This window comes from Nymphaea colorata, chromosome 5 (genome assembly GCF_008831285.2).
Source record: "Nymphaea colorata isolate Beijing-Zhang1983 chromosome 5, ASM883128v2, whole genome shotgun sequence".
NCBI classification, from domain to species: domain Eukaryota; kingdom Viridiplantae; phylum Streptophyta; class Magnoliopsida; order Nymphaeales; family Nymphaeaceae; genus Nymphaea; species Nymphaea colorata.
This window is the reverse complement of record NC_045142.1, coordinates 7,698,392-7,711,438: the sequence shown is the minus strand read 5'-3', so window position 1 is coordinate 7,711,438 and position 13,047 is coordinate 7,698,392. Positions and strand designations below refer to the sequence as shown.

Genomic DNA, 13,047 nt, shown 5'->3' with positions numbered 1-13,047 from the left:
TTATAACACCTTGTTTCGAAAAAGTTTAGTCCAATAAATCTAAAGATACTTATAAAAAAAAAAAAACTGTTACGTGATTTGTTGTCTTGATTCCTACCTGTTTTAGAGAAAGAACCAAAGCTGCTAAAGGGAGGGGCACTGCAGTAGGAGCTCGAGGCCAGTATTGTAAAAGTGGACTGATCATGACAAGTAATATTTCTTTTTCAGTTACAAATGCATTTTTATTTCATGCACCCAACATGAGTTTTCCATGTTCGAGTAATATTTGTGCCTGAAAATGCTATGGGTGCCTTAACACATCAAGTCCTTTTAATGAGGCTTAGAAGAGCCTAACGTTTAGAAACTGGTTGCCCCTGTGTAGATAAACTTGTGTAGAAGGTTAAGCAATGACCAAAATACCCTGAATTAAGTAAAAAAAAAAAAGATATCTTTTTGGAAGGACAAAAAAGGGGTTATAAAAAAGCTAAAAGTCTAAAATATACATTTCTTTAAGAATTTCTTTATAAAAAAGCTAAAAGCCCTAGTGTCCCATGTGTCTACTTTTAAGAATTTCAAACAATATTTTAATATTTTTAATTATTCAATATTTTACATTTGGTATTTTAAATGATTGATTAATTTTATTTGCAAATTCAATGCAAGCAAATTACCAATTCAGTTCATAAAATGTTTTTTACAATACCAGCTCCAAGTTAACCATAGTATATATATATTTGGACATGGTTTTCCAAGTCATTTAGCATATTCTTTTATACTTTTAGTGACATAAAATGAATTTATATAAGTATTTCATATATATATATATATATATATATATATATATTATTCAAAAAACAAAAGTCCTTTTATAATAATAAACTATCCAAAAAATGGTAGAACCTGAACAGAATTAGCAGTCGATTCATATAAAACAGCAAACTAATTCCAAAAAAAGGTGAAAAGGTGAGCCTGAAAACTTGTTACAAGACCTTGGATCAAGTCTAAACTTTTTGTCATTTTTTGTTGAACATTCCTATAGGGCCCATTTGGAATATTCATTACATACAATTTTATTTGCCAAAAGACCGATAGTTTTGTGTTTATAAGGTTTGGTAGTATTTGCCTCAAGGGGCATAGCGTAGCTGGTCGAGCTAGGGGCCTGTATTAAGGCAGGTCTCTAGTTCGATTCCCGTGAGCGCTATGCTCCTACGTCTTATGGTGGTAGGGCGCAGCATCCAAGCTGAAGGGTGCACCGTTGCTATTCGCTGACACTGACGCAGCCTAGGACCCTGGAGGCAGGGGGAATGGGGGGCCTTCGGGTCTTTTTCGGGCGATAGGATTAACCTCTCACTCACCCGAAGGTTTGGTAGTATTTGCTATACCAAAAAAAAAAAGAAGAAAAATAGTTTAAAGTGTTCAAACCTATTGTAAGACCCATCCTTGTGGAATTTGTTCAACGAAATTATATCTTTTTTTCTTGGTGGATTCTTGAGACATGACATTCTAGGATTTACCTTTTGGTGGATTCTTGAGACATGACATTCTAGGATTTACCTTTTTCCTATGGTTCCTAATGAGTGTTAAATATTTTACTTACGGTGGTGAGAGTATTCCATGTGACATGCCTAAATATGGATTTCACCCTTTTCTATTTGCCCAATATAGGACCGCTACAAAAAAAAAAAGGTCTTTAAAGGAGAAAAATGTCAATAAAAATAAGCAAAAAAGTCACTATTGGTTCACTGACATTTTATCGTGAACGTTGGTAAAAATAGTGTCCATGATACTTTCATTGATGTTTCGACAATATGTCAGTAAAAATTAGCCTTTTACTGATGTTTTCTACAATGAGTTCATGAAAATTAACCTTTTATTGAGAATGAACTTATCACTAAAAGTTTTAGTAACGGAATGCTTTTGTCAGAAAAAAAATTTCATTGACGTGAAAAAGAGTGTCTTTAAAAATCATAGACCTATACTCGTCAATATTTTGCTGCCACAGACTTTTAAACAAAAGAACCTCGTAACGGTTATTCAGATCTTCAGCTACTAGTAGCATTGGCAAAAAGAAGCAAAAAAATGAAAAGAAGATACAAATACTAAATAAAATTAATAACAATGAGAAATAAGAAAAAGAATTAAAAAATAGAAAGAACTCATGACAAAATTGATGTTCCATAGTTGAAGTAGCAATTGGCATCCGCTTTTTTGCAATACAATAGAAATAAAAATAAACAAAAAAATACGCATATAAAATACATGGAGAGAGAGAAAAAAAAAAAGAAGGGAGAGAGGGAGAGAAAAAGACTAAAATGAGGGGGTTGAGATAGAAAATGAAGGAGAGAGAGATAGAGGAATATGTCTTAGGCGGATAAGATTTAAAAAAGAACGAAGAGAAAGTGCGAAAAAGAGGAGGGCATGCCTGTCTTTGAAACCGGGCTATAGATTTAGTGGCTGCACTGTTCTCACGTCACTTAAAATTTAAAGATTGAGGGAAATGTAAATATTTAACTGTTACTGATGGGACTTATCGCAGGGCCACTAATGACTATATTTTTATGATTTAAAAAAGCTTAGGAAATAAAAAAATTGAAACTTTTTTTGAGGATATGGAAAAGCGTCACCGAAGGTCATACCTTTCCTACGAAAACGTCACTGGAAATCAAAGTAAAATGAAATCTTTAATGACGCAGATCGACGGCGTCAGTATAGTCAGCACTTTTAGTAACGGTCTGTAAATTATACCGGTGATTATTATCACCGCTATAGATCTTCCTCTCGTGAACTTCCCGAAAGACAAGAAATTTTGCTGTCGAGGAATCACCATCCGTCAGTAATGCTTCCTCTCTACTGAGACATAAACCTTCGTACAAAAGAAATTTTTCTGAGATATGTTTTTCACACGTCATAAATACATTTTTTTTTTGTAGTTTGCCTAAGCCTGCTAAGAAGAGGGCCCTCCTTCCACCCATGGCATGCGCCTATAGGAAGAGATGGGTAAGACAGGATCACATACACACACACACATATATATATGTATATATATATGTATATATATATATATAAGTCCATGGGCAGGTGACCGACACCTTTTAGTTGTTTGGGCCATCTCCTGTTCAAGGATTTGTGGGATTGGGTGGCTAAAAGCATTATAAATTGCATTGGGCAGTTGTCCACTATACTAATGATCTCATTGACAACTGTCTTTCATAAATAAATTTTTTATTTTTAACTATTGGCAACCAATATATATATATATATATACATAAAGAGAGAGAGAGAGAGGAATAGCTACTTGCTTATAGTGCGGGTATGTTTTCATGGGGTATCAATGGTTTGATAGAGCTGGTTGGGCTAATATGCTTCTAGTGCAAAGTGAAATGCTTTGTTGAATTTTTGTGAGTGTCAATCTTATGGGTAAGTAAAAGCAAGCATACGCCTTGAGTATAGGGGATTGAAGGCACCAATATGTAAGTTGAAGCATAGAAAATGTGTTATCTAAGACATTGAAAGCAAGTCTGATACCTTAGAGGTCGTTTGATTGCTGTCCACTTGGACAGGACGGACAGGACGTCCTGTCCTTAAAACCACTGCCCTGTCCTCATGGACAATGGTGTTCCTTGTCCACCGTTTGATGATTTTAGGAACAGAACACTATGTTCTTCTAGTCCAGCGTTTGTTTCGTATGTGTCTGTTCTGTCTGTCTTGTCTGACGTTTGTTTTTGTCTTGTCTGATTTATCCGTTCTGTCCTATGTTTAATTTTGTCTGACGTTTGTACTGAAAGAAACCTTCAATTTCAATATCTCATGTATTTATTTCCAGACAATATTTTATTTACAAGTACAACTTCATCAGCAATAAATAAGAAATAACAAAAAACTTAAAAGCCTTTTATCAGGAAGCAATACATAACGTCAGTGAACAAAGGGTGAAGCATTCACATCACATTGGAAAAGCGTGCGCCCTTCACCTTAGTTCTGAAAGTATTTCAAATGAACTCTTCTTGTAAGTATTTCAAACAAAAATGGACATCTCACAATTTTCCCCATCAATGTTAACAAGTATTAACAAGTATCGAATAATTACAAAAGTATCCGATAGATGAAGCAAGGAATATTACATTGACTATGAAAGCAAAGTACAACATTGACATATTCGCCAGTATCACCACCAATAATGAACTAAAACACTTTGGTCCCGTACAAATTGTTTAAAATATTCAATTGTTGTAAGCCATAAAACAAAAACAACTATAACAACTTGCTAGATAACTAAAACAACTATAACATCCTTGCTAGATTTCTAGTAAACAATCCCATCGAAGTCATGCAATACTTGAGAAGATGCATCACCAGCTGCTTCCTGCATTTCAAAAATTAAAAAGACAAATAAGTAATTAGGTTATCACCATAAAATATTAAAATAATCAAGCATAATTAAAACAATGACATATAATATAATGAGAATGTTACACAATCAATATCTTACTTGAAACATAATCATTCCACATTGTTGAAGTAATCTGCTCTTTTCTACTTGTTTCGAATTTTCTCTAATGTAAACATTGGTCCATATGCTTCCATCATTTTTTGTTCAACCACCTTCATAGCTGTTTCTTTTAATCCACCTGATGTTCGCATTCCTGGAATCTTAGCTTGCTTCAACATCATGTCAAATAAAAACTGTACTTGATCTTCATCCTACTGTAGTTTGTTATGGTGGCTACTCATCTAAGTTTAACAAATAGAAGTACAAGAAAATCAAGCAATTTAGTTACATGAAATAAGTTAAACAATTGAATGCTTATGCAAATAAAAAAATATACAGTAATAATATGAAAAGCGAATGCTAAACGTAAATCCTTGATATGCTTAGGCGGCATTGAATTTCTATAAGCAGGGACTGTATTTGGTTAACTGTTATTTCAGTCTTTAATGTTTCAGTCTTTATTTCTAATAGCTTCACCAATATGGTTTTTATCATCCTCAAACCAAAAAAAAAAAAGTTAAGCCTTGGCTTGGACAGTCATCCAAATAGACAAACCAGGTCTTAAAACATAGTTTAGAAAACAAAATCAGGTTTAGCAGATTTAGGGGTTGATTTTGCAAAGATATATGTAGACATGGATGAGTGTATGGTACAAAATGGATGTGGCTCTGTTGTCTCTGGTTCTTCCACCCCTCCATTTTCTGGTGTTTGAGGGATGGACTTTTCACTTGGGAAGCTGCTTACCCCGAAGGTAGCCATGGCAATTTGCCAACAAAAGGAGACACATGTTTTAATTCAAAGGTGTATATATATAGCTGCCAAGCACTTGCTTCCTGTGATTTAGCCATGACATGTTGAGCATGTGACTCTCCTCAATCAACTGTAGCCTTTACCAACTCTAATTCCCTGCAGAAAACCACAGGCCCAGCCAAGCAGAACAGAAGATTTCTCCTCCCTACCCTTTGGCCTTACTATTCTGGTGATGTCAAAGTAGTTATACCAAACAACTACCAATTAACGCCCTGAAATTTTTTGACTTCCTAACATAACTCCAAGAAATGTGCCTGGATACCTCGTCTCCAACTCACCTAACCAGTCGCAAGGGCGGAGCTAGAAATTTCTAGTTAAGAGGCAGGAATACTTTAAATTTTAAACATAAATATATGGTTTAAATGGGCTTAAAACTTCGCAATTCTGATTTGGAATTTTTTTTTTTGACATAACATAATTTAGGTGTAAGGTACCTCAGTGGTTAACTGGTTGCTTTCTGGTCATACATGGATAGCCCTGTGCCTTGTGGGGCAGACTAAAAATTCAGTAGTGAGCTGGTGGAAACGAACTTGGTACAGCCAAAAGTGGCAAAATGTTCAATGTAGATTAGAAATATTTGTAGATATTGACCTTAACTGTACTAACATTCCTCAAATCAAGCATTTCATGACTTCTTAGCAAGATTTCTTCTGTTAACAGAACTACCACTTTAAGGTTGGAAGCCAACCTTAGCTAAGTTACCTCTTCGATATTGTAAAATTCTGAAACCAATCACTTTTGAATTATGGAAAAGTATTGATTCAAGTAAGCATGCAGTCTGTTTGAAACTTTGATGCACTTCATAACTGCGACCAAAAAATGAAGATGAAAACCCCTAGCAATCACTTGTCATTTTGATATGGTTTTGCAGGGCAAACTTCTGGTGGGAGAATGAAAATATTCTGTCTAGTAAGAACCAGACTTGATCCCCATACCCATGTCTAGAAATCGAAGGTATGAGACAGACCTGTTTCTAATATCTGGTGCTTGTTCATCAATAGCTTTTGCAAATCATGCCCCGATTTGCTCTGAACATATTGATTATAGGACTAGTTGCTTGTGTGTGTTGTGAATAACTGGTGCTAGCAGGAGCAGCAGTTATTGTAGTGGAGCAGAAGGCCAGGATAGTGGTAGTAATAATAAAAGAAGCAGGTCGTGGTTTTATTATGCTATTGTTATCATTGTTACGACTATAGTGTAGAAATAATAGCCATTCAATGGTTCAATAACTGAAATTCATGGCCATTCAATGGTTCAATAACTGAAATTCATGGCGGATTTATTAATACTCTTACGTACAGTTTTCCTTTTCTTCAATTTCTTAACTTCTTCAATGAGCTCATCTTTATTGTCAATGTCTGATTTAGTGTTCTGGCCCAGAACCATTCAAAGGACCAGCTCAGATCTAGAAGCGCCAGCCAATTTAGGTAATTTCTTCTTGATATGCAACAGAACAACTCCAATCAGGATGTAACTAAAAAGCAGTCATTTCTTCTTTTATTTTCCTTTTCAAAACTTAATTTTCTGTAGGATCTGGTCATGCAGCTTTGACTGCTGGTTCCTAAAACAGCCAAACTTTTGTAGGCTTCTAAGGTTCCTGCACGCAGTAAGAGATTCAAAGATGCAGGAATCCATAGATCTGCAAGATACCTCTGAAAGAAGGAAAAAAGAAAAGGTACCAACAACAATGGCAGCCATGGCAATGATGCCAAGATGATGTATGTGGGAAAAAGATGAGAGAGATGCTATCTCAATTCATACATGAAATTTTCTTTAAGAAGTTAATGAGGAAGGACAATTCTATCCTCTTCTAACTCCCCACATCTCTTCTGCAACAGTGCGTCCATGGAAGTGAGTAAAATGTTGGGCGTTTCATAAAGCAAGAGCATTGAGTTGTCCTTTTTCAGGAGAACTCCATGATATGCACAAGTGTATGATTCCATCGGAAAGCACCAATCTTTAGGAGTTGGTAATCAGAGGACGCCAATTAATACTATTTATTATTGTAGACATCAGGCCTGATATATTACTCGCCCGAACATGGGAGTCTCGTGTTGGGAGCTTGAAATATTAACTATGCATTTATAATTAAAAAGGAAATACTACCTTCTTAGTGGACCTTATAAACTGCACTCCCGCAGCAATCAAGGGCCATATTCCAGCTTGTGTCTTCAAAATAGCGACGTTATCTCCTAACATGCTCTCCGGCAGCCCTAACATGCTCTCCGGCGAACTTCCCGGCAGCAGTGATTCGTCGATGCGATCTAAACGGAGAAAGGGCGGGTGGGTCACCTTCCCCTTCATCATAGGTGAGCTCAGTTCATCTTCATTGTCTGATAGTTGCTGTTTTGCTCATACTAACGGTGCATGCCGCCATTAAAACAGGAAGCTCTGGGCTGTTGTGCCTGGCTGCGTATGGCTCAGTCGCCAACCTCATAGTCTACCTGGTTCAGCAATTCAACGTCAGCCGGATCGCAGCGGTGCAGATCTTCAACATAGTCAATGGATGTGAAGCCATTGCGCCGCTCGTCGGCGGCATCATCTCCGACTCCTTCGCCAGTTGCTTCTCCGTTATTTTGGCAGCCTCCGTCATTTCTTTCCTGGTTCGTTCCTACCCTTCCTGTAATTTCTTTACCAATATGAAAGAGGAGCTAACAGGTTAGTAATAATACTCTAAAGCGGGGCCCCTGAATTTTCATAAAATTTAATATTTTACTAATATTTTTGAAAATTTCTTTTTTAATATGCACAGAGTGACAGAAAAGGGAGAAGTTAGGGCAATTTGAATTTTGTTTTAGAAAACATGTTTTTGGATTTTTAACTTTTTTCAATATTTTTTTGGGTCGCGTAACGAGCAATCCCCTTTTTACTAACCAGGGGCATTCTCTATCTTATTAGTGATTATGTGTCATGGACTGTAAATGATTAAAATGCTGTAAAGGATTAAAATGCTCGGTTCATTAAATAGAACACCCCTTTTTATACTTATAAAAGCAAAAGTAAAAAAAAAAAAAAAATCCTTTACCTCGACTTGGGCCAGCTCGAGCTCGACTCAGCACAAAAACTTAAACTTGAGTCCAATTTGATAGAACAAGCTCGTGCTCGACTCGACGATATAAGGTCGAGCTCGAATTTGACTTGTTTAACTCGTTTATGTTATGCATGTCTCATTTTTTAACTCGCTTAGTTCGATTAACTCGTGCAATTTTTACTACTTCAATTATTTTCTTATTATAGTTCAACATTCATTTGAGTCGAGTTGAGTATAACCCAAATTTTTTCATACTTACATATAAATAAATGGTGAGTGTCCACCAACCAATGGAGCCAATATGCAGAATATCATATACACTAATCGGAGCTTAACAAGTTACAATGAGGACATCATGTTCGAATGCTCAAGCAGGGGCAGAGCCAAAATTTTTTTAAGAGGCGGGCCAAACGGTCTGCGGGTTTGGCCAAGTGGATCGACAGATCGAGCCAAACTAAAAAATTTTGATTTTTTCAATATAATTTTTTTTTTCTGCGCTCACCCGAGCTCCCTCCACCCCTGGCCTCAAGTGGTGAGCCCCGAATAATTCGAGCTAGTGACTAGAGGCATCCCCTCACGGGTTGAGTGGCACGGGCATTCACCCTTTGTATTATGGATAAAAAAAGGGATGGTCTGAAATATTGTGTAAGCTTCGACATCCGAGATAAAGATGAAGTTCTACTTCTGCTCATTCAGGACATCACATCTAAATGTAAAAGTTTATACCTTCCTAGACCAAAACTAGAATAAAGGTAGGGCTGGGCTGCCATCAACTTGGTATTTCACATCCCTAATTTGCACCTGCTCCTCAATATTATTCGCATAAAAGTGAAGGAGATATGGCAAGAGCTAGATCAGGGGTGGCAGTTGGAGTCAGACCAGTAATGGAGCCAAAAAACATTTGTTTAAAAATACTCAATTCTGATGGGTCACTATATATATATAAAACTTTTAAGAGACTGGTGTAGGTAACTGCCCACACCAGTCACAATGTGACTACGCCACTGAGTTGGAGAAGCTTTAGAAAGAAGACACTTGGACTATGGTCGGACAATGTAGTTCTCCAACCTTTTCCCTTTGAAAATGGTCACATATATTTGAGTTTGATAAGGACGGCACTTTAGTAATTTTGGATACGCAACAATTCCAACTTTGGCAAGAATCCTATTCTTTTAAAAGATCCTTGGAAAGCTTTCCCTTCCACTTGATTTCTTTGGCAGCTTGGATGCAGCCAAATGAAATTGCATCTACATGCATGGGAGGCCGAACACATTCAGACAATTGGATGATTTCAGCTTTATATATATATATATATATATATAAAGATTAGATAAATTCATGAAATTATTTAGCTCATCAAAGTATTAATTTAAAGGTTTGTTTGGCAACAGCAAGAATATGATCTTGCCCCCAAAGATTAGAGTAAATTCATGAAAGGGTAGTTGCAACACTATATTTTATGAATTTAGCAACTTGTTACTATTGCCAAACATTTCCTAAAATATATTGACAAAAATGCATTGTTATAAATATATATGTAAAATAGATATAAAGATACGATTGAAAGCTGGGTATAAATGAAACTTGCTGTCATACATAATTAGGTTTCCAATTTCATCGGATGTCTCCAAAGAAAAAAATGAGAGTAAAAGGTTATAGGTTAGCCAGCTAAGATAGAAACAGGCCTCAATTAAAAGACCATGTTTTGAAATTTGGTAAAATGTAAACAGTATCTTAAAAATTAAAAACGAAACAAGAACTTATCTGGTTAAGCAAAAATTATTTCTACAAATTTCAGCTATCGATTGTTTTAATGGATATATTATTTAATACAGGGGCTAAGTTTTTTCCTAAAGCTATATGACGCATATCATAGGTGGTATTCTCGTAAGGACAATAGTTTTATGGTTAAATGACAAACAGCGGCCCAATTTAAAGTTTATTATTTTTGGAGGACATGAATTTTGAGCTTTTTAGGTAGACATTTGCTTAGTTCACCAGTCGTTTGAACTCTGAAATTTAGAAAATACCCTTAAATGTGAAAGTGAGGTTCGACTCCTGGAGATGCGAAAAAGAAAAAAGATTTTTTTTTCGTAAAAATGATTTAAAAATATATGTATTTTTTAAAATACCAAAACTACCCCTTTTAGAAAAGCCGCTATCTGTTCACTAGTAGAAAAGTGAAAGATAAATACGTGCCACTTCTTTCAGCCTAGATGATTTATTTAGCTTACTTTAAGGAACAAAATTACACACAGCCTTTACTGGAAAAATGACAACAAAAGGTGGATCCCTCGTGAAAAATTTTCTACAATTTCTCACAAAGTTGAAAATGTCGGGAATTAAAAAAAATTCATTTTGACAAATTATGAAACTAAGAGTTCTATACAGATTTTCTCTAAATATATTGACGAACATTTGAAATAAACAAAAAATGTTTCATGATAGCATACACTAAAAATATTTTAAAAAGATATTTTATGCAATTAAAACATGGTGACACGAGAAATACATTTTTGTCATTATTATTTAAATATCACAAGATTTTCCCCTCAAAAGCAGAGGCGGTTTTGGCAAATAAACACACGTTAAGTTGAAAACATGTCCACACTTGCCACAATGGAATTGGATCTCTCTCTCTCTTTTCTCTCTCTCTCTCTCTCTCTCTCTATATATATATATATATATATATATATATATATATATATATATATATATATATATATATATATACCCTATGTGTGTCGGATGTTGCTAAAAGTTAAAAATTCATTGTTCAAAGCATCATAAATTATTGCTACAAATTTAATGAATGGTTACTACATTATAATGCTCGCTACTCATTAAATTGTTTTTTTTTTGTAATGATTGATTTTTAATTTAAATCACCAGGCAACATTCAACACACAACAGCATCACTATAAGCAGTTAGAGCCATCATTCACTATATATATATAGGATTGCATTTTGTAAGTTTATTTGATTAATTTGAAGCAAGGTGAGTCAGCATCTATTGTGGCCCAGTTTCATGAGAACCTGTACAAGGCAATGTCTATGATGGCGATGAGACTAGGGATGATGTTTCTTGTTTGTGTTGCAAATTCACCAAGCTGAGTCATTCGCTTGAATGTTGCATGCAACAGGGACTCGTTCCAATGACCTTGACTGCAATATTACAGTCCCTTAGACGACCACCATGCAGCAACTCATGCAAATCGCCTTCGAGTTTTCAGTACGCAATCCTTTATGTTTCACTGGCTCTCGTCAGTGTGGGCATCGGCGGCTCACGCTACACAATGGCCACATTTGGCGCGAACCAATTCGAAGATCCAAAGAGGCAGGAAACCTTCAACTGGTTCTTCATAGCACTCTATGTTGCAATGATCCTGGCCAGCACAGTTGTTGTTTTCGTGCAAGACACTGTTGGGTGGGCTTGGGGTTACGGGATCTGCCTAGCAGCCAACGTGATCAGCATTGTCATCTTCCTCATTGGCAAATGGCACTACAAAGAAGTGAAGCCTCAAGGGAGTCCGTTCACTGGCATTGCTCGAGTGGTAATTGCAGCGATTCGAAAGCGAAAACTGGCGCTGTCGACAAATGTTAGCGATTACTTCTACCAAGATGATCAGATGAACACAAAGCAAATGTGCCAAGTGACTTCAAAGTTCAGGCAAGATTTTCTTGTTGGGATTTCTCATAATGCTAACTCTTGCCTAAGAGGTGGGAAGTAGGGGGTATTTATAGAGAATTTTAGAGCCAAAATTCGAAATTCGAATTGAAGAGGGAGAACTTTTTAGAGCCAAAATTTAAAATTTGAATTTAGGATTTGAATTCAAGATGGAAGAATTTTGGAGCCAAAATTCAAAATTTGAATTTAGGATTTGAATTCGAGATGAAAGAATTTTAGAGCTAAAATTCAAATTTAGGATTTGAATTCAAGAGGGAAGAATTTTAGAGCTAAAATTTGAAATTTGAATTCAAGATTTGAATCCGAGAGGAAGTAGTTTTGGAGCCAAAATTCAAAATTTGAATTCGGCTTTGGAATTTGAGTTTGGAATTCTCGATTTGGATCTAAACTTGAATTTTGGATCTAAACTTGGATTTAAAATTTATTTTAAAAATAATAGACCCAAAATTTTAATAGCCCCCCTTTTTTTGAAAAATTTGAGGTGATTACAGATGCCACTCTTTGTTAATAAGCCGGTGTTAGCCGTGCTTAGGGACAAAGATAAGCGCCGCAAATTTTTCAAACTAAACATGTTGGGAGAGATGTTTCAAGCTTAACCTCTTGCCTGAATGGGTAGTTTGAGCTTACATTGCATGTTTAACCCCTTGCCTGCATGGGTTTGCCGTTATGAAATTCAGGTTTACCCCCCTGAATAGGTTGCCTTGACTTGCATCGCAAGTTTATATCCTTAACTGTGTGGGTGGCATTTGCTTGCAGTGTAGGTTTAACCCCTTACCTGCGTGGGTTGCTTTGGCTTGCAGTGCAGGTTTAACTCCTTACCTGTGTGGGTTGCTTTGGTTAGCATTGCAGGTTTAACCCCTTGCCTGCGTGGGTTGCTTTGGCTTGCAGTGCAGGTTTAACTCCTTACCTGTGTGGGTTGCTTTGGTTAGCATTGCAGGTTTAACTCCTTGCCTGCGTGGGTTGCTCTTTTGTCCATAATTTCAGGTTTTACCCCTTTCCTGAATGGGTTGCTCGATAACAAGTGGCAATATCGGGAAAGAACCTTCATCA

The 13,047-nt window shown here is 36.2% G+C and overlaps 1 protein-coding gene across 1 annotated transcript; it reads left to right on the top strand.

Annotated features, from left to right (window-relative positions):
- The first annotated feature begins 7,464 nt into the window (after positions 1-7,464).
- On the top strand, positions 7,465-12,040 carry LOC126410072 (protein NRT1/ PTR FAMILY 2.3-like). Its single transcript, XM_050077935.1, has 3 exons — positions 7,465-7,587; positions 7,664-7,881; positions 11,453-12,040. The coding sequence occupies exons 1-3, from the start codon at positions 7,476-7,478 to the stop codon at positions 12,038-12,040; spliced, it is 918 nt and encodes a 305-aa protein (XP_049933892.1). The 5' UTR covers positions 7,465-7,475.
- The last annotated feature ends 1,007 nt before the right edge of the window (positions 12,041-13,047 follow it).